This window comes from Rhincodon typus, chromosome 12 (assembly GCF_021869965.1).
Source record: "Rhincodon typus isolate 14 chromosome 12, sRhiTyp1.1, whole genome shotgun sequence".
Classification (NCBI taxonomy): Eukaryota; Metazoa; Chordata; class Chondrichthyes; order Orectolobiformes; family Rhincodontidae; genus Rhincodon; species Rhincodon typus.
The window spans coordinates 8,770,998-8,793,771 of NC_063343.1; the positions used below are offsets into that span (position 1 = coordinate 8,770,998).

The 22,774-nt window shown below is 45.3% G+C and overlaps 1 protein-coding gene across 2 annotated transcripts in view; it reads left to right on the forward strand.

Moving 5' to 3' along the window:
* The window catches only part of LOC109915822 (disintegrin and metalloproteinase domain-containing protein 19), a 75,776-nt gene that overhangs the window by 25,184 nt on the left and 27,818 nt on the right, over nt 1-22,774 (forward strand). For both annotated transcript variants that reach the window (XM_048604036.1, XM_048604037.1), the window contains 7 exons: nt 5,527-5,611; nt 6,853-6,992; nt 14,131-14,308; nt 16,606-16,695; nt 16,980-17,175; nt 17,428-17,536; nt 20,514-20,718. In XM_048604036.1, the coding sequence (XP_048459993.1) occupies nt 5,527-5,611; nt 6,853-6,992; nt 14,131-14,308; nt 16,606-16,695; nt 16,980-17,175; nt 17,428-17,536; nt 20,514-20,718 (1,003 nt within the window). The remainder of the gene's footprint in view (nt 1-5,526; nt 5,612-6,852; nt 6,993-14,130; nt 14,309-16,605; nt 16,696-16,979; nt 17,176-17,427; nt 17,537-20,513; nt 20,719-22,774) is intronic.

Here is a 22,774-nt window from a genome sequence, read left to right on the forward strand (position 1 = left end):
GGCCTAGACCCTTCATCTGATGAAGGGTCTAGGCCCGAAACGTCAGCCTCTCTGCTCCTATGATGCTGCTTGGCCTGCTGTGTTCATCCAGCCCTGCACCTTGTTGTCTTTAATTCATCATTAGTGCCTTTTGGAATACTGTTGAATGTCAGTTTGCACTTTTGCTTGAACTTCCTGAATACTACCATGACACCATTCATCATTTTACTTTTGTGCGATTGTTTATTGGGTCACTAATTCATACAGTGCAGAAAGGCCCCAAACAAATTTGTTAGGCATGATCTCCCTCTGACAAAGCTAAGCCTAATTAACCCATGGCTTTCCAAGTGGATATTAAATTCACTCCTTCAGGATTTTCTGGTTCCAGTCACCACATCCCTCCACCCCAAGTCCGGGGATGTAGGCCTGGTCTTTCTCTTGTAGCTTCTCTTGCAAAAATTTTGCCCCCGGTCCAGTTCCTCTCACTCAGACAGTGACACGGGCAGTGTGCACTGGACTGTAACCCGTATCTTGCGCCTGGAGCATCTCGGGAAATTTTCCTTGTCTTCTTTTGGTAGTAACCGCATCGAGGCTATATCCATCTTGGACTCCGAGGTTTCCTTGACACTAGGTGGAGGGGGAGAACCTGCAATTTCTGCTGCGCCTTCTGGCTGTTCTGAGGGGCCCCGTATGTTTTGCCCGTGCCCCATTTGCCAGGTAACAGCTTTCAGATGATCCATGTGTTTGTTCAGGACTGCATCACCTACCCAAACTTTGTAAGTTACGGGACCTGACCTCGCATCAACCTCACCTCGCATGCACACAGGGCCATTTCCGAGGTTCCAGCACCATACTTTGTTCCCTGAATTAAACTGTCTCTCTCGCTTAGAGGAGGCATTTGGCTGATATTGGTGCTCCTGCTGCCATTTCACCCTTCCCCCCCCCCTCACCAGGTCTGGAAATATCAGGTTTAACCTAGTGCAGAGCCTTCTCCCCATCAGCAGCTCTGCTGGAGGAGCTATCCCTGTTTGTTGCGAGCAGAGTGGTCCTATGATTGAACAGGAACCCGGACAGGTTGGTATCAATTGGACGCTGTCGGCTGCTTCTTTAAGTCTGCCTTCAGCTTTTGGATTGCTCTTTCCGCTAGACCAGTTGCGTGTCAACTATGCCAGCCCTATCATCGAACCAATGTCCCTGGTCATTGTGGACACCCATTCATAGTGGTTGGACGTGCGTAAAATTTGTTTGGCAAACTCAGGGTTGACAATTGAGAAGCTCCAAGCATGATTCGCATTACACAGTCTCCTGGAAGTACTGGTCACGGACAATGAGACGTCATTTGCCAGCAGACAATTTGAATATTTCCTAAAGTCAAATGTGGCATTCGTCACATAAGGAACAGCTCCATACCACCCATCATCCAATGGTGTAGCGGAAAGAGCCATTCCTACGAATGTGGGGCCCCACTGGTGGCAATTTTTGTTGTAGTTGGCACTCTGGGCAGTGCCCCACCAACATAGCTATGTCAATATCCAACCCTGGCCACCAGACATAGCTTCTTGCTAGCATCTTCATCTTAGAAACCCCTGGACGACCCTGGTGGAGTTCAGTCGGTGTCTAATGGTGACCTTTACACAGGACAGTCACCCTTGCTGCCCACTGTAATATGCTGTCCTCTACGGTGATCTGGTTTCACTGGGTCCAGAAAGGTTTTAATCCTGGTTGTGATGGCCCTTCTGTCTCCCCCATTACCACAAGCTGTTTTAGTTTCGCTAGATCAGGATCTGTTTGTGTCCACAGTCAGATATTGTCAGCGGTATCTGGAAGGGTGTCCAGGGAGTTTAAAAACCAAAACAGACCCTTCCAGGGGAGGGCACCACTGGTGGAGTATCTGCCAGTGGGAGGCAGCTCAGGATATCCGCATTAGCCACTTGGCTTCCTGGACGGTGTTCTAACTTGTAGGTGTACGCGCTGAGAATGAGGGCCCAACACTGAATTCTACTGGAAGCTACGGGCGGCACTGCCTTGTCTTCCTTCAGTAGCCCTAGCAGGGGTTTTTGATCTGCTGCTATGACAAATTCCCATCCATAAAGGTACTGGTGGTACTTCCTCACACCAAAGATGTCAGAACTACCTTGCACTTCGGATCATTGTGGGCCAACATTTGGGTGACGATAGCTGCCTTTTCACTTCCCTGAAGGCTACTTCTAAACTATGTGACCATTTCCACGGCTGACCCTTTTGCAATAGCAGGTGTAAGGGTGCCAAGATGGAGGCCAGGTTAGGTATGAATTTTCTGTAATAATTCACAAACCCAAGGAAAAGCCTAAGCTCTGGTCCAGACGTGGGAGCCAGGGCGCTTTTGATTGCTCTCACTTTCTCTTCCAACGGGTGTAACCTGGTTTTGTCAACTCTGTAACTCAAGTAGGTCACTTCAGGTGCCTGGAACACACATTTTTCCCTTCTCAGGCGTACGCCTGTCTGGGGGAAACATTTAAGCACTATGTCCAAAGTTCTCCAAGTGCTCTTTATTGGTCTTCCCTGTTATTAGTATGTCTTCCAGATAAATGGAAACCTGGAGTAACCCCAGTAAAATGCTCTCCAGCATCCGCTGGAAAAGGGCACAGGCTGATGATACCTCAAAGTGGCAGTCTTGTATATTGATATAAATCCTTATGGGTATTGATTGTAACGTACTTCTGGGACTCCTCATCCAGTCACAATTCCGGTTGGGTGTGGCTCATGTCCAGCTTTATAAAAGACAGAACCCCCCCCAACTTTGCGTACAAGTCCTCTATGTGAGGGTTTGGTAATTATCCAGCTGCGAGAAGCGGTTTACAGTTTGCCTAACATCCCCATGAAGGCAAACTGAGCCATCAGGGTTCACCATTGGTATGACTGGTGCTGCCCATTCTGCAAACTGCACAAGTTTGATGATTCCTTCACTCTCCAGCTCCTGATTTCAGCCTTTACTTTTGCCTGTGAGGCAAAGAGGACTGGGTAGGCCTTGCAAAATCTCAGAATTGCTTCCTGGTCAACATGTAAATGCCTTTGACAGTCTCAAGCCCATCCTAAAATACTCCTGTGTATTTCACTAGGATATCGCTGAGGCAGCCACTTTCTAATCAAAAAATTTTGTACCAATCTCACTGAGCCTTTTGCAACCAATTCCACCCCAACAGGCTTGGGCCCGAGCCTTTTACTACCATCATTGGTAACTGCACCAACTGCTTCTCATAGGAGATTCAAACCAAAGTCATATCCTTAATCTGCAACGGTTCCCCAGTGTATGTTCTTAGTCTGGCTGAGGTTTTGCACAAACTTAAGGGTTGGAGTCCCAGGCAAATCATGTTAAAGACAGGCTCTGCAACCACAGATACAGCTGCACCAGTATCAACCTCCATGGAAACTGGGTGACCATTTAACCAAACATTAGTTATAAATCGATTCCGATTTGGATGTCGCTAAGCATTTTAATTGTTCCAACCTACATGTAGGGGGACTTTGCAGGGTGTGCACTCTCTTGGGTACTGGCTACAAGTTTCTTACTCAAGCACGGCCTTGTAGGACTCTTTGCTCTCTCGAGTCCACATACTGCAAGGCTTGCCAGCCCAGATCCTGAAGAACTTTTTAAAACCACTTTGCCGAGGTTTAGCTTTGCTGTGGGGTTTTGCTGTGGGCTGGCCTAGGGTTCCTCTGCTCAGGATATGTCCACACTCAAGTGGTGCTCCCCAAGCTCAGTCGGACAGGTGAGGGAGTCCGCTTCCATTGGGATGTCCTGTATCTCCCATACTCCTCCACTATCCTCTTTTTCTAATGACAAAACCAACTGTAGTGCCTGTTTGAAGCCCAGGTAGGCGTCAGTTAGTAGGCACTTCTGCACAGTTCCATCATTAATCCTACATACCAAACATCCTCTCAGCAGCTCATTCAGGGTTAACCCAAAAATCACACGCTTGTCAAAAATCCTGAAACATGTTCCCCCGGTTCTCTAACTGCCAAATAAAACTGATAGTGTCTCAGAATTGGAAGAGGTTTGGGGTCATAATATTCCTTTACCAACTCCATCAACTCTTGGAAGGTTTAAGTGTCTGGTGCCTCTCGGAAAGTTGAGCTTCTTATAACCGAGAATGCTGCGGGTCTGCAAGCAGTCAGAAGGATTACTCGCTGCTTTTCGTCTCACCCCAGTGTCATTTGCCTGGAAAAAATATCATCTTCTTTCCACATACTGGGCCCGGTCTTTGACAGCAGGATCAAATGAGTCAAGCTGTCCAAATAAAGGCATGATGCCAGAAATGCTTACCCCAACTCCACGATAACTGCTGCAAGCGAATGTTCTTCAGGCACATCCTGCTTTCTCCCATCATCACTGAAATAACTGCACAGAGGCCGGTATCCCATCACTAAGTCATCCTTTATTTACCCGTGCGCAGAACACTGGCTGTAACCAGCCAGCTCAGAGACAGTTCTCCTGAACTGAGCAGATTCTAAATCTCCAAGTTTTTTTTTCCCACATTAAATACAATTCAAGTTACACAGAGAAAAATCAAACCTTGTACGTTTGACAATCTAAATTATTGCACTCTTTCAAAAAAAAAGCCTGTTTCGATTTGTTTTTTTTCCAAAAGTAAAAATGCATTGCAATTCATTCAAGTGAAGCCTGAGGTTTGAAGCTCAATTCACATTACAGTACTCATAAAACTTTCTGCCTACACGCTGAGCTGTCAGTCCAGACATGAAGGCCCAGTCCACACACGAAGGCTCAGTCTGGGGCCTACACACTAAAACAATGGCACAGAGGCCAGGTCCCATCACCAACTCAGCCTTTATTTGCTAGTGCTGTGGCTAGCCAGCTCAGTCAGTCACCTGAACTGAGGAGATTCTAAATCCTCGGCTTCAGATTGGTTTCACAGGTCGGCGCAACATCGAGGGCCGAAGGGCCTGTACTGCGCTGTAATGTTCTATGTTCTATGTTCTATGCTTACATTGGTCCTCTGCTTACATTGGTCAGCCAGGGCTTTCCTGATTCGCCCATGTTAATAACCCCAATCAAGGATCCTGTAGTCAACAACATCCAGCCGGTTCCAATCACTACAGTTTCCCTATCAGTGATATGAGACTTACCGGTCTGTAATCTCCTGGTTCATTTCCACCACCCCTCTTAAAAAGTGGAACCACACTGGCTGTCCTCCAGTCCTCTGGCACTTACCTGGTGGCCAGACAGGAATTAAGTTAATTTAGGTCAAATTCAAATGAAGTTAGCACGAAAATTATTCATAAAGCTTGACTTCTACTTGCAACGAAACCGCTGCCACCATGTTATATCTTATGGTTCCCACAACTCCATGAATTAGACTTTTGATTCAAGCTCCAGAATTTTGTTCATGCATTATTTATTGTGCGGTTGAATGATACAATGGGTGTTTGGTATGCAGACTGTACTCTGGTAGTAAGTGGGTTGGCATTACAGATATTGATATGCTGAAAACACATGGATCCCATGTCTTGCAACAATTTATCTTTCCAAAATTGTGAATTTGGATTTAGGGGGATCTCCTTTAATGGCACGACGATTGGGTTTGCACCTCTGATGGGCATGTGCTCAGATTACCAGTCAGGAGGGGTCAATATGGTAAGTGAATCGATATGTTGGCAGTTCTCACATTGTTAAGATTCATGTAGTTATGATCTATCAATCAACGTGGTTGGCATGGTGTTCGAACAATTAGTACCACAGAACAGAATTGTTTCAATGCCATTACTTCCTCCATTGTGAGTTATCTTACGTTAAGGATTAAAGGCATGACTGATCAGTAACTTGTAATAATGTTACTAGCATTTGAACTTTATTAATGCATTAAAGACATTCAAACCAATATTGCATCCAGAAGCTTTTCTATGTTGTTCCAAAATTGACTGCCACTATCAGTTAGGATGAATCAGCGTGGCATGTAGCAGCGTGTTTGTCCTCAGTCGTACTTAATGTGGGCAAGGGTTTAATAGTCAATCAATGGAGCAGTGCTCAAGCTTTAGATTTCCAGTGAAGAGGTGAGGTCACTGGGTGATAGGTGTGTATGTAGTGAGTGTGGATAGGAGCAGCCTTGGATGCAGTGCTCTCTTGTTGGCCTATTGCATGGAAAATGACCAGTGTCCATGGAGCCATGTTTTAACACAAGCAAAGAAGGGGTGCAGAGGGAACACGTGCATTTGTGGGTGTTATTTCAATGGTGCCAGCTTTGGCTTATGTGCCCACTGTGTATCAGTAAGCTGCACCCTTGCCTCTGAGCCACATGAGTTCAGGTTCCATTCCAAGACTCTTCTTCATAAAATCTAGTCTGACACTCCGCAGCGCTGCAATTTCAGAGCTGGCATCTTTTGGGTCAGATGTTTAATTGTGACTCCATCTGCCCAATCAGGGGCATAAAAGATGCTATACCACTATTTTGAAAAATAGTGGAAGATGCTCCCTGATGCACTGGACATTTAAACCACCCAAACAACATCATTTTTAAAAAAATACATTATCCCATTGCTGTGTGCATGAGCCTGCTATGAAAATTAGCTGCTGAATTTCTATTACAACAGTGATGACATTTTAAAAGCTTTTCACTGGCAGTAAAGATCTCTGAGTATTCTGAAACCTTATCAAGCCAAGTAAATTCTTTCTTTTCTTCTTGCCTTCTTTCTGTTTTTCCTTTCTTTCCTGGGTTCACATTGATCCTAATTATCATTTTATCAAAATCGCAGTTAATACAGAGAAAAACAAATTATTCGAACTTTAACAAATGCATGCCTGGAATGAATGTTAGATAGAAGCCACTTCAGTCACAAAGCTGGGAATCCTCCTTATGCCACTGATGTGTTCTCTCTCAGGATCACTCGGACAGTGCGATCGGAGTTGCAGCTACCATGGCACACGAAATGGGACACAACTTCGGGATGAGCCATGATGCTGATGGCTGCTGTACAGCTCGTCCAGAAGATGGAGGATGCATCATGGCCGCAGCCACTGGGTGAGATTGCACAGTCATTGGTATAATACCCCAGTGGTTCCTGTTAGAACAACATCAGTCCTCGGCTCACCCCCACATTGTAGCAATCAGCTCTTCTACAACTTGCAAAATTCATGAGTAGATTTCGAAGGTAGAATCAGAGAGTCGTGCAGCATGGAAACAGACTCTTCGGCCCAACTCGTCCAATTTTCCTAAACCAAACTAGTCCCATTTCCCTGTAAATGTTTCCTATCCGTGTACCTGTCCAAATTTATTTTACGTGTTATAATTGTACCCAGCTTCACCACTTCCTCTGGCAAGTCATTCCAGATACGCTCTACCCTCTGTGTGAAAAGGTTGCCCGTCAGGTCCCTGTTAAATCTTTCCCCTCTCACCTTAAACCTATGCCCTCTAGTTTTGGACTCCTCTACCCTGGGGAAAAGACCTTGGCTATTCACCCTATCGATGCCCCTCGTGATTTTATAAACCTCTACAAGGTCACTCCTCAGCCTCCTATCCTCCGGGGGAAAATGTCCCAGCCTATCCAGCCTCTCTTTATAACTCAAATTATGAGTTATTAAAAGTCTTTCCCAGTATCCAATAACCCTTATGGGCATCAACATGTACAAAACAGGGTTTGGAAATCTGCAATTTAGTAATTAAGAATGAATAATAAAGAAATTCTGGCTGTATTTTACCTCTTCTGTAGGTGTTTCCCTGAAAGCTGTGTAAAAGACATTGTATAATGAAAGGATGCTGATCAAGAATGTTGTGTCTGTTGTGTCTAAAGTCGCGAAACAATAGGGAGGATTGAACTGCTGACTAAACATTCTTAAAGACCAACACTTCTCATCCACTACCTTTATCCAGTATGTTAGGAGTGAAATAATACTTTGCTAGTTTCACCAGCATTTAGTTATTTCAGATTTTGTTTACAATTCCATCATACAATTCCAAACGATTCTTCTCCGTGTGTTGTGATCAACATTTATCCTTCAGTCAACCTCAATAAAACAAGTGACCTGGTTATTTATGTCACTGCTGTGTATGCCCCCTGTTGTGTTTGTCTGTGAAACAGCAACAACTAAACTTCAAAGGCTTCTCCAAAGTGGCTTTGAGCATCCTAACACCTCACTGGAAAGCTGGCACTTTCGCCAATGCAGCACTCATTCACTACTGCACAGGGAATGGTGCCCTGATCTATAGAACATAGAACAGTACACCACAGTACAGGCCCTTCAGCCCACGATGTTGTGCCAACCTATTATCCTACTCTTGTTTTTATGCTGAACTCACATGGAATGGGACTCAAATCTTAGGTCTAAATCTCTATACTTGAAGACTGTCTTGTTCAAAGGACATACCAAACTTCGCTCTAGTCTAAGAATTCATCTTGATCCAAGAATGATTGCCAAATTAATGCTTTCCCCATAACACCGAGCGTTTACTGCTCTTTGGCTCATACTACAAACTTATTTGGAATCTTTGGAAAATAATTAGAGTATTAACTTACTAGGATTCTTCTTCCGCACCCCACCAGTGCTCAAACTATTCTGACCCAGTTCAGACCTGTCTGCCCCAGGTGTGGTGATGTTGTTGCTGGGTAGGGCATTTAGTTAGGCAGGGTGGTGGTGTACCAAAATCCTGATACTATCTGGCCTCTGCCAGAATTAGGTTCAGGTCAGGAAAGCTATGGGCCTTCCTGTCGCACTATTAAATGAAGCCGTTAAGTGGCCAGTTAAGACGGACATCTCAAAACTGCTGGGATTGACCCAGCTACAAATGGGCATGTCACCATGCAACGTGTACGGGGACTGATACCCTGCAGGGTAGCGCTGATCAGGGCTTGCTCAAGGAGCTGGGCAGAGGGTTTTACTTGCTGGGAGCTCTTCTGACCCACTGTTCTCAGGACCCCCAGGACTGATTGACTGTCAACTCTTGTCCAGGTGGGACTTTACCACTGGGGTCACAATTCCAAGGGAAGGCCCACCCCATGGCCCCGCCACTGCCTGATGGGCGTTCCCCTGGAAGAGTCATCATTCGTCCCTTACCAGCTCTTCAACTGGCTGTCGAAACCTCCAATACATCAAGAAGATGCCACCTCCAGACTCAGCCTCTGTTCCTGGTCTAATCAATGCACAACCCAAACATGTCTGTGTGGAATGTTTTTTCAAAGAATCTGAATATCGCTAAAAACAGAGACCTGTTTTCACCTATCAGGGCAATCTGAATACCAAATTGTAAGCAATCACAAATTAAACTATAGGAGCAAAGAGTGTTGATTGATTGGCAAGTTGACACTATTTAGCTGACATATTGCCAAGCTTTGGAAAATATAGACTCCCCTGGTTCCCTCTTAATTCCATAAAGGTGCAAGACTTGAATATATCACATTGTTTGCAGAAAATAAGTCCCTGTCTATAAATGTGTGCCACTTCTAGCAAGCATAAATGAGCCACATAAAGACTTCAAATGATTATTTTAAATTGCTTGTTAATACCGTCACGCAGAACTATTCAGTAAGTGTCTCCCAATCACAGAATCACATCTAATCATAGACATTTTGTTTGGGGTTTGGTAAACCCGTACTCGTTCCACATGATTGTGACCATGCAAAACATTCGGTGTCCTCTTCTCGTGTAGGATACATTGTTGAGATTCTTTGGAATTTGATATTCTTGCGTTTGCTCTGATGAGTGCACACTGAAAACCTTCAACAGCCTGTCTCTATTTGCAGAAATATTCAAGTTCTGCAGTACCAACCAACTGTTTTCTTAACATCTACAGCCACTTTACAAATATCTTCATTTGTGTTTTTCTGTGAGCGAGACCATGTGCAGAAAGTTTATGTTATTCTGTTACTCTGAACTGATATCCATGGGTGTGACATTCCTTCTGATGCTCAGACATTAATGCTGACACCAGTGAGAGATATGCCATCGAGACATCAATTGCCTCAACCTCTCCACCCCTCTCCACCCCTCTCACCCACTTCAACCTCTCCCCCACAGAACGTGCAGCCCTCCGCTCCAACCCCAACCTCACCATAAAACCCGCGGACAAGGGAGGTGCAGTTGTAGTATGGCGCACTGACCTCTACATCGCCGAGGCCAGACGCTAGCTCTCTGACACCTCCTCCTACTGCCCCCTTGATCATGACCCTACCCCCGACCACCAAAACATCATCTCCCAAACCATCCACAACCTCATCACTTCAGGTGACCTCTCACCCACAGCCTCCAACCTCATTGTTCCCCAATCCCACACCGCCCGTTTCTATCTCCTTCCCAAAATCCACAAACCTGACTGCCCTGGTCGACCCATTGTCTCCGCCTGCTCCTGTCCCACCGAACGTATCTCTACCTATCCCAACTCCATTTTCTCTCCCTTGGTCCAGGAACTCCCCACCTACGTTCGTGACACCACCCACGCCTTCCACCTCCTCCAAAACTTCCATTTCCCTGGTCCCCAACACCTCATCTTTACCATGGGCATCCAGTCCCTATACACTTGCATTCCCCATGCAGATGGCCTGAAGGCCCTCCACTTCTTCCTATCCCGCAGGCCCAAGCAGTCCCCCTCCACTGACACCCTCATCCGCTTAGCTGAACTCGTCCTCACCCTTTACAACTTCTCCTTCAATTCCTCCCACTTCCAACAGACAAAGGGGGTGGCGTGGGCCCAAGCTATGCCTGCCTCTTTGTAGGATACGTGGAAAGATCCCTCTTCCGAAGCTACACTGGCCCTATCCCCCACCTCTTCCTCCGCTACATCGATGACTGTATTGGCGCTGCCTCGTGCTCCCGCAAGGAGCTTGAACAGTTCATCCACTTCACCAACACCTTCCACCCCAACCTTAAGTTCACCTGGACCATCTTCGATACCTCTCTCTCCTTCCTGGTCCTCCCTGTCTCCATCTCTGGCAACCACCTGGAAACCGATATCCATTTCAAACCTACCGACTCCCACAGCTACCTAGAATACACCTCCTCCCACTCACCTTCCTGCAAAAATGCTATCCCCTATTCCCAATTCCTTTGCCTCCGCCGTATCTGCTCCCAACATGAGGCATTCCACTCCCGGACATCCAGATGTCCTCGTTTTTCAAGGACCGCAACGTCCCCCCCACAGTGGTCGAAAACGCCCTCGACCGCGTCTCCCGCATTTTCCGCAACTCATCCCTCACACCCCCTCCCGCAATAACAACCAAAACAGAATCCCCCTCATCCTCACGTACCACCCCACCAACCTCCGGATCCAACGCATCATCCTCCGACACTTCCGCCACCTGCAATCCGACCCCACCACCAAAGACATTTTTCCCTCCCCACCCTTATCTGCTTTCCGGAGGGACCACTCTCTCCGTGACTCCCTCGTCCGCTCCACACTCCCCACCACACCCGGCACTTTCCCCTGCAACCGCAGGAAGTGCTACACCTGCCCCTACACCTCCCCCCTCACCCCCATCCCAGGCCCTAAGAAGACCTTTCACATCAAACAGATGTTCATCTGCACATTTGCTAATGTGGTGTACTGTATCCGCTGTTCCCGTTGTGGCCTCTTCTACATCGGGGAAACCAAGCGGAGGCTTGGGGACCGCTTTGTGGAACACCTACGCTCGGTTCGCACTAAACAACTGCACCTCCCAGTCGCAAACCATTTCAACTCCCCCTCCCACTCCTCAGATGACATGTCCATCCTGGGCCTCCTGCAGTGCCACAACGATGCCATCCGAAGATTGCAGGAACAGGATTTCATATTTCGCTTGGGAACCCTGCAGCCCGATGGTATCAATGTGGACTTCACAAGCTTCAAAATCTCCCCTTCCCTGACCGCATCCCAAAACCAGCCCAGCTTGTCCCCGCCTCCCTAACCTGTCCTTCCTCCCACCTATCCCCTCCTCCCACCTCAAGCCACACCCCCATTTCTTACCTACCAGCCTCGTCCCGTCCCCTTGACCTGTCCGTCCTCCCTGGACTGACCTATCCCCCCCTAACTCCCTACCTACACTCACCTTTACTGGCTCCACCCCTGCCTCTTTGACCTGTCTGTCTCCTCTCCACCTATCTTCTCCTCTATCCATCTTCAATCCGCCTCCCCCTCTCTCCCTATTTATTTCAGAATCCCCTTCCCCTCCCCCATTTCTGAAGAAGGGTCTCGGCCCGAAACGTCAGCTTTCCTGCTCCTCTAATGCTGTTTGGCCTCCAGTGTTCATCCAGCTCTACACCTTGTTATCTCAGATTCTCCAGCATCTGCAGTTCCTACTATCTGTGAGAGATATTAGTCCTGTTTTCAACTCCAGAAGGTTTTTGAGCAAGTGGATGGTGAGGTGGTTTGGAAATGTTGGTGTAGAAATCTATTGCAAACTATTTTAACTCATAAGCCTTACAGGTATACCATTTTCTGGTAAGTAGTGGAATTCATCTGACTGCCTTTAGGAAATCCTACACCCATGAAACCATCAACCTTTAATGAAACATCTCAGTTTGACTGCCTTAATGAGAGTCCCTAAACATGTCTTCTCGGAGAGGCTGTTGGCTAAACAGCTGTTATTTTTATGTCTGATTTATGAACTTTTTATAATTAAAAAATGTGGGCTGAGAAGAAGAAGAAGAAGAGAAAATTACATGCTTGTTTTAAAAATTCATTTGTGGGACTTGGGCGTTGTTGGCTGACCAGCATTTATTGCCCATCCCTAGCTGCCCTTGAGAAGGTGGTGGTGAGCTGCATTCATGAGTTGTTGTAGTCTACTTTCAAGAGGGAATTCCAGGATTTTGACCCAGTGACGGTGAAGGAACGGCGACATATTTCCAAGTCAGGATGCTGAGTGGCTTGGAGGCGAACTTGAAGGTGGTGGTGTTCCCATGTTTCTGTTGCCCTTGTCCTTCAAGATGGAAGTGGTCACGGGGTTGGAAGGTGCTGTCTGAGGATCTTTGCTGAATTTCGACATTTATCTTCATGCCCCGTAATATTTCACCTAGTTGCTCGCAGCAAGATCCTCGAGATGAATCTGTTATTCGTGGAGTCTCCAGGTCAGTTCTGGAGGGTTGTCAACCTTGATGTCAGTGACAGAAATTCAGTAAAGTTGAATCGGTATTTACTACAATATAATGTGAACAGACAGAGGCCAGAGTTCTCATTGCAGAGGATTATGATTTTGAGGTGAGCCAGCTTCAGTCTGTAGGACCAGCATTTCACTGTATGCATAGGACATGAAGGAAAAGCAGTCTTTTCACTGTGGTTTGTTCTGACCTGGACTTAGAATTGTACAAGCACCTTGGTGGTCCGCAAACATTCCTCGCCAACAATGATCAACTTGTATATTTCCATGTACAACAATTGGACTAACCAAATCAGGCCATAGCTGTTCCCTAAGGTCTGAATCATTCGTTGTATGTTCTGTCTGTTCATGCAATGTCATCAATGTCCGAATGTTGTTAATCATGCTTTGTGTCATGATATCACTCTGTGAACATAAGAACTAGGAGAAGGAGCAGGCCACTCAGCCCCTCTCGCCTGCTCCACTGTTCAGCAGATCATGACTGACTTATTTGTGGGCCAACTCTACATCCTGGCCACCCCTGGATAATCCCTTGTTAATCAAGAATCTCGCTATGTCTGTTGTAGAAATATTCAATGACCCTGCCTCCATCGCTCTTTGGGGAAGATACTTCCAAAGAATCATGATCCTCTGAGCGAAAAATCTTTCTCATCTCATTTTAAAGGAAGAGCCTTCTTACCTTGAACTATGTCCTCTAGTTCCTGTCTTTCCCACAAGGGGAACTTCTAGCACCTATCTGTCAATTCCCTTCCAGATCTTCCATGCTTCTATAAGATCACCACTCATTCTTCTAAACTCAAGTAGGTACAGGCCCAATCTGTTCAACCTATGGTTGCCAATGTCATGCAATGCAACGAGGCAGTGCACCAAGGACTGTCTCAGCCAGAGCAGAGATAAGAACCCATATTATTAAACTCATTCAGCAACAGAATCTACCATCTAGCCGACTGAGCTGACCCACTCTGTCATTGTGCCTCTCACAGTGTGGTCGTCCTTTTTTGATATGAAATGATGTATCACCCACCTGATCCTGGACAATGTATCAAATACCTCAATACTGGCTGTTCAATGCATTTATCTTCATTCTTTATTCTTCAGTGACCCATTTCCCAAAGTCTTCAACAAATGCAATGAGAAGGAGCTTCAGAAATATCTGAACAACGGTGGAGGGATGTGTCTCTTCAACATGCCTGACACAAACACTCTGTACGGGGGGCGAAGGTGCGGGAATGGCTATGTGGAGGAAGGCGAGCAGTGTGACTGTGGAGAAGTTGAGGTATGTTGGCTCCTTAAATCAACCAAGTTTGAAAGGATGGAAGTTGCTGTTGGGGAATAGAGGAAGCTCCCAAAGATCTCAGAGGTTTTGAGGGTGATTTTCACGTTCACATCTTGGGTGTTGAATTTGCAGAGTAGAGCCCTTGCTTCGTAGAACATGCCAGTTCTTGCAGGGTAGGGAATCAGGTGGTTGCCCAAAATGTAGCATTAAATGCTCAGATGCATTACTTCGTGTGTGCACCCTCTCTGAGTGTCCATTCATCAGGATGAGGAGAAAAGTATTGATATTTCTGTAAATCTGAAATGTGCACAGACATGTCTGGAAGATTATGATGGTTTGCTTTTTGATTTGTCTCTTTGTGATGTGTGGGTACCACTGGCATCTGTTGCCCATCCCCATCAACCTTGAGCAGCCTTTCTTGAGGGTCCCACTCCTGTGAACTTGTTCCATATGATGGCAAAGAGAGAGGAAACTTGCAATGTTATCAAGCACGTTTCAGAACCACAGCACTTCCTGAAGCGTTTCAAATCCAATAAAGCAGTTTTGAAGTGGAGACCCTGTTGCAGTGTAGAGGAAGTGAGTCGAATTTGTGCACAGCAAGCTCCCACAATGAGCAAGGAAGCTGACGAGATTGCTGACAATTTTCATCAGCCAGAGAAAAGCAAGCTTAACCTTTCAAGTGAGGACTTTTTTAAAAAAAACTTCTTATTGTGTTTTCGGTTCAGAAGTCCTGGCACAGTTCCCAAAGGACTTATGTTTCTCATTATGTGAATCAACTTAAATAGCTGTATAATATAGAGCAGCTGTCTGCCTGTTCCTGAGGCTGTAGCTACAGATGGTAGAGGAAGGCAAGGTCAGTGTTTAGAAACTGAATGATTTTATTTCATCAGAGCAGTGAAGTGAACCTGAATTTTCCATAAGACACAGGTTAGATCTCAGCTGGAATACCATGTACAGTTCTGGGTGCCATACATCAGGAAAGATGTGGATGCATTGGAGAGAGCTTAGAGGAGATTGAATACAATGATTCCAGGGATGAGAAACTTCAGTTGCAGAATCCCTTCAGTGCAGAAAAAGGCTGTTTGGCCCAGTGAGTCTGCACCGACACTCCAAAAAGCATCCCACTCTATCCCCATAAACCCACGGTAGCAATCCACCTAACCTGCACATTTTTGGACTGTGGGAGGAAACCCACACAGACACCAGGAGAACATGCAAACTCCACACAGGCAGTCATCCGAAGCTGGAAACAAACCCAGGTTGCTGGCGCTGGGAGGCAGCAATGATAACCAGTGTGCTACTGATAGAAGACATGATGACTGCTTTCCTTGGGGAGGAAGAGGCACAGGGGAGATTTCATTGAAGTGTTCAAACTCATGACAGTGAGGACGGGGAGAAATTGTTGCTGCTTGTGAACTGATCAAAAATGATAGGGCACAATTTTAAAGCAATTTGCGAAAGACAATGTAATGTGAGAAGAAAGTTTTTCAGACAGCAAGTAGAGTATGGAACATTCTGCATGGATGTGTAGTGGAGGCAGGGTTCAATTGAGGCATTCAAATGGGTAATGGATGATTATTTAAATTGAAATAATGTGCTGGATTCTGGAGAAAGAGTGAAAGAATGACATTATGGTCATTAAGGAGCCAGTACAGACTTAATGGGTGAAATTGCATTTTCTACTGTAACAATTCTGTAATATAGTCCAGATTTTTGAGTAACCCACTTTTAAAACTGCCACTGCTTATACTGAAACCTGTCACATGATCTAATGCTTTGTCACATGTTAATTCTTTAATGGGGGATTTCAGCTGTACATCTTGTGGATACCTGATGTAACTTGGGTGACAGAGACATTATGAATGTAAAGAAATGACAGGTCTCTGTGACCTATCTGCAGTAGTTACAACAGGTAAATTTCAGCAAAGATCCATCTCTCTTTTTTTCTGTGCGTTGTACCTGGGAATAGGGATAGACCATTCCATTTGTTTTGATTTGATTTATTATCGTCACGTGTACCGAGGTACAGTGAAAAGTGTTGTCTTATGCATTTTACAGATAGATTGTGCTATACAAGTGCATCAGGGTAACAGAACAGAGTGCCAGATACAATGTTACAGCTGTACAATGTTACATTCAATGCTACTCAAACTACCTAGAGAAAGGTGGACCACTTAATTTTGGCCAGGTACCGAACATGGACCTCACTGATCTACATGGCTTCCTACCACAGGAAGGCCATGTTTTAAAGTCTGTTTCTTTATTGCTCTTTAGCATTTCTTGTGTTTATTTTTCAGGAATGCAACAACCCCTGTTGCCATGCTAATAACTGCACCTTGAAAAGGAATGCTGAATGCGCTCATGGAATCTGTTGTGAGAAGTGCAAGGTCAGAAGCATTTACATCATCATGCTTTCAATGCAGTAACATTTGGTGAATTGAAAATGCCCATTAATACATTATTCCACAGATTCGAAGCATCTTCTCCATGCCAGAGCTACATCTCAAATTCATAATAACAATGAAACGACCTGAGGTTGACCGACCAATAGCCTTACCTGCTGCAGATTTGACATATGACCTCTGAATGGTCCAGCAATGTGTTACATAGAGCGTTCCTGTCAGCAGCTCCACTCTCATGCACTGGTGGATTTCTCTTTTTTCCCCCACAGTTAAAAGCTCCTGGCACTGTCTGTAGGGCATCATCGGGACCATGTGACCTACCTGAGTATTGCTCTGGCAACTCCGAGTTCTGTCCAGCCAACTTCTACAAAATGGATGGTGCCAGCTGTGATGGAGGACAGGCCTATTGCTACAATGGGATGTGTCTAACTTACGATAGCCAGTGTGTGCTACTATGGGGCCCTGGTAGGTAGAAATCCCAGCAATCCTGGATTCAATTATGGCTCTTTTAAAAAAAAGATAGCATTGCTCTTGAATAATTGGCCTATTGTAGATAGATATTGATTCTGTTCTCTCTCTGCATGGATGTCGATACATGTTTTCTGTTTTAATTCATGAGTAGCCCTCATTGTTTTAATGGTCTTTTCCTGTTCTTATAAAATATTGTGTTTATTTAAGGTATAGTGCCCCACTGAGTTTTCTCTTCCGCATTTTCAGGGGCTCAGGCTGCTCCAGCAGAATGCTTCAAGATGGTGAACAATGCGGGGGACACATACGGAAACTGTGGCAGAGGTCCTGGAGGAAGTTACCGCAAATGTGAGACCAGGTAAAAAGGGCGATCGGTAACTTCACCTGCATTTAGTCAAATTTGTGCTGTGTAACTGGGGATGGTGGGTAGGGGCAGAGGAAGGGCTGTTCATTTGGCTCTCAGTGCAACAAATGGTCAATAGCAATTTGGCAGCTCTGCCATTTTGACCTGCCCTCAGGGACCAAGAAGAGCACTGAGGTGGAAAATTAACTCACGATTTGCAATCTCCTCATTTGTCCAATTGCTTATGAGCAACTGGAGTCATGCACACTGTCTAAAAGAAATAACCTGCATTTTTATGGTATCTTTCAAGAAATCAAGGCATTGCAAAATGCTTTATAGTCATTGAGGTGTCCTTGGGTGCAGTCATGGATTGTGTTGTAGGGAATAGATAGCAAAGCGGCCACAAACATCATTCGTTGGGCAATCTATTTTCCTTAGCGGGAAGGGGCAGCACAGTGGCTCAGTGGTTAGCGCTGCCATCTCACAGCGCCAGGGACCCAGGCTCAATTCCACCCTCAGGCGACTGTCTGTGTGGAGTTTGCACGTTCTCCCCATGTCTACGTGTGTTTCCTCCAGGTGCTCCGGTTTCCTCCCACAGTCCAAAAATGAGCAGGTTAGGTGGATTGGCCATGCTCCAGGGATGTGCAGACAGGCTGGATTAGCCATGGGAAATGCAGGGTTACAGGGATAGGTATGCGGTGGATCTGGGTGTGATGCTGTTCAGAGGGTCGGTATGGACTTGATGGGCGGAATGGCCTACTTCCATACTGTAGGGATTCTATGGTAAGTTACTGTGATTCACCCAGAGAATGGTTGGGATCTGGAATTCACTGTCTGAAAGTGTAAGCAGAACCCCTCAACTCATTTAATAGATGTATACCTAAAATCCCATAACTTGCAGGGAAACAGATTGTCTGTTGGGAAATGGAATTAGGTCATGCAGTTTGTTGCTTGGCTGGTGTAGACATGATGGGCAGATTGGCCTCTTTCGATGCCATATGGCTTTTTTACATTTCCTAAACATTCTAAAGAGCAGGATTGTGCATGGATCTGAGGAGAGGGCGGGGCAGAAGCCATATGGAGGGTGAGCATGGGCACAACGTGGTCGAATAGCCTATTTCTGTGCTGTTGTGATTCTGTGTTGTTCGAGCGATAAACATTCTTGCAGATCCCAGGGAGGACTTTGTTGCACTTCTTTGAAATAGTGCTCCTGTATCTTTACTGTCTATGTGAGAAAGCAGACAGGAGCTCAGTTAAATATCTTATCTGAAAAGCATCTCAGATAGTGCAGTATTTCCCCAGTCCTGCACTGGGTGTTAGCTTTGACTTTTGAGTTCAACCAAATGTCTGGAGTGGAACTTAAAACTGGGATTTTCAGATTTAAATGGGGAAATGCCATCAAATCATAGACAGCTAAAATCTGACTGAGGTAATATACTTCGTCGAACATCATCATTGATAGGCTGGGACTTTTTTCACTGGAGCGTAGGAGTTTGAGAGGTGACCTGATAGAGGTTATACAATCATGAGGGATAAAGTTAAAGTAAATTTCAGGTGTCTTTTCTCTGGGGTAGGGGATTTCAAGACTAGGGGGCATATTTTTAAGGTGAGAGGAGAAAGATTTTAATAAAAGACACGAGGGGCAACATTTTTACGCAGAGAGTGGTTCATGTGTGGAATGAACTCCCTGAGGAAGTAGTGGATGTAGATACAGTTTAAATGTTTAAAAAAGACATTTAGACATGAATGAGAAATGTTTGCAGGGATATGGGCCAAGCGTAGACAGATGGGGCTAGTTTAGTTTGGGATTATGGTCGACATGGACTGGTTGGACCAAAGGGTCTGTTTCCAAGCTGTATGACTCTATGATCACAAGTAATATAACTTGCTGCAACTAACACCTTTTGAACAAGTGATTAATAATGATTAATTCCACATTTTCATTTCCTTATTTTGGTCAAGCTGCTAAGAATAGCTATCAGTTGGAGACTACTCACTTTGTGTGCATTTCTGGAATCCACATTATAGGAGGGATGTGATAGCACTGGAGAGGATGCAAAGGAGATTTACCAGGATGTTGACTGTTATTAGTTTTAGTTTTCGAGAGAGATTGGGCAGACTGGGGTTGGTTTCCTTAGAGCAAAGAAGACTGAGTGGTGACATGAATGAGATGTATAACATTATGAGTGGCATACATAAGGTAGGCAGGAAGGAATTTTTCCCCTTGATGGATGGTTATGACCTGGGGGTGTAGATTTAAAATAAGGTCCAGGAGATTTAGAGAGGATGCGAGGAAAATCTTTTTCACCCAGAGGGTGATGGGAATCTGGAACTCACTGCCTGTAAGAGTGGTAGAGGAGAAACCCACATAACATTTAAGAAGTTTTTAGATGAACACTTGCAAGACCATGGTATACAAAACAATGGACCAAATGCTGGAAAATGGGATTAGAATAGTTAGATGCTTAATTTTGACCGGCACGGACTCAATGGGCCGATGGGCCTTTTTCTATGCTGTACATCTTTATGACTATGACTTTATGACATGCTCGAGGGAGAGTGATGTGAGTGAACAAGTGGGAGCGAAAAGGGTAAGAAATAGACTGTGGCAGTAAGGGAAGAGAACAGGGACACATGTCAATGAAAAGGTAGGAGAAATAATCGATTGAGAGCAAGTCATGGAAGGGAGAGAAATCAATTAGGGGGCATCTAAGAAAGATTAAAGGAGAGGAGGTGAAAGAGGTGCAGCATTGAATGAAAGTGTAGGGCATAGAGACAGTGGGGTTAGAATCTAGTCTAATTCTGCTTCTGCATCTGCAGAATACACATTAACATTCTTAATAAAGCAACTTTATCGTAAACGTTTTGGTCTCCTGTAGAATTCACATCCTTAAAGGTTGAAGTTGAATTATTGGCAGCGTTTGGAAACTAATCGATGCCATTCCTCTCAATCCTGTTAACTTTTAAATATGTGCCCTTTTTGTCATGGAAGGAATGCCAAGTGCGGGAAAATACAGTGTCAAAGTGCAGCCCAGAAGCCCCTGGACACAAATGCAGTTGCCATAGACACCACGATAATCTTGGAGGGGAGGAAGGTGCAGTGCAGAGGAACCCACGTGTACATGACTCCAGAGCTGGAAGGGGACATGCTGGATCCAGGGTTGGTCATGACTGGAACAAAATGTACCGAGAAGCATGTGAGTTATTTCTGCTCTGCCGAAGGTTTGAGGCTGACAAGTGGGTAGTTACTGGTCCGTGAGCTAAAGCAGGTTTAGATTTTGCGCATTTTGCTGGCAATTCCAGACAGTGGGTTGTGTGTTTCATACCCCATTAAGATCAACGGACACAAATAAAGTGGGGACTACAAAGTTATAGAGTCATACAGCACAGAAACAGATCCTTCGGTCCAACCAGTCAGTGCTCACTTGATGCTGCTTGGCCTGCTGTGTTCATCCAGGTCTGCACCTTGTTGTCTCGGATTCTCCAGCATCTGCAGTTCTTACTATCTATAATCCCAGACTAAACTATTCCCACCTGCCTGCGCCTGGCTCACATCCCTCCAAACCTTTCCTATTCATGGACTTATCCAAATGTCTTTTAAATGTTGCAATTGTGGCCACATCCACCACCTCCTTGGGAAGTTCATTCCACATGCGATCCACCCTCTGTATAAAATATTTGCCCCTGACATCTTTATTAAATCTCTCTCCTCTCACCTTAAAAATGTGCCCTCAAGACTTGAAATCCCCTCCATCAAGTTACCAGCCTCGTGGTGGGTATGTGTAGGGCACAGCAAATAGCACTAGCTACCTTGCATTGTTTCAGTAAGGTGTGCCCCACTTACCTTTGGTCCCACTGGGAATTCCAGGTGTCCCTCATCACACTCAACCTGTGTACTTACACACCCTCCATAATCTCCCCCATCTTCCATTTGTCCCAAGTTCTAGCATTCCCCACTCTTGCATTCAGCTCTCCAGTTTCCTGTTCTCTCCAGCTGCCCTTTCCAATTTTCCTGTCTTTCATTCCCCTCCCTATTTGTGACCCTCTCTTCATGTTCTGACACTGACCACTCACTGCTCTTTCTCCGGGATCCCTCTGGAAGTTGGGAGGTGTCTTGTTTGCATCCTTCTTAATATCAGTAGCTCTGCTTCAGGGTCTCCCAAAAAACACCTTCGCAGACCCAGTGGGACCTAATAGGAGTAAAATACTGCGGTCACTGGAGATCTAAAATAGAAAGTGCTTGAGAAACTCAGCAGGTTTGGCAGCATCAGTGGAGAGAGAAACAGAGTTAACATTTCTGAGGAGGAGTCATACTGGACAAGAAACATTAATTGTTTCTCTCTGCACTTTCTGATTTTACCCCTGTGACCTGTCTTGATGCCATCCGGGTCCTGATCATATTTAAAGGCCCCGCCAGAGTTACAGCTGAGTGAGGTGGAATTGCTGCATATGTTTGCCCCTAATGGGATTGCATTATGCATGAGGTTGGCTGATAGTCATGGCCATCTGAAACCCATTCCTTTCCTCGATCACCATGCACCAGAAGAGATGAATTTGGAGTACTGTACAGAATCCAGAAGCAGAACCCAGTCTGAATGCATCCTGTGGCCAATGGCTCTCTTGTTAGCTGGCTAGTAGTGTTAACATAGCACAAATGGAAAATAGAGACATCTTTTCTGGGAGACAGAAAAAATTAAGGGCAAAGGTGAGCTTTTTTTTAAAGAAAAAACTATATTCTGGGGACCTAGGCACAACAGATAGGCTGGCAACTATTGCCCATCACTTGAGAAGCTGGTAGTGAGCTGCCTCTTCACCTGTTTGTCATGGACCAGACCAGAACCACTCAAAATATTTTAAGAAGGTAGCCTAGACCCTAACATTTTCTTATTTTGAAGATAGATGTGAAGTCCCGTGTGCCAGATGCAATGCGACTGGTCAAACTACTCGATGTTAAGCAGAACACAATTTATTTGAACACTGCAGTTAAAATGCAAACAAAAGAAAGAGGAATTTACAACGACTTAACTATTGGAAAACTTAACCAAATAATAGATACAGTACCTATTACTAAATAACTGTTCAAAATAGTAACATTCCATAAACGCACCCCTTGGCGAAAAGGTAAATTCAGACACAGATTCTCGCAGAGATAGAAGGAACTGCAGATGCTGGAGAATCTGAGATAACAAGGTGTAGAGCTGGATGACCACAGCAGGCCAAGCAGCATCAGAGGAGCCGGAAAGCTGACGTTTC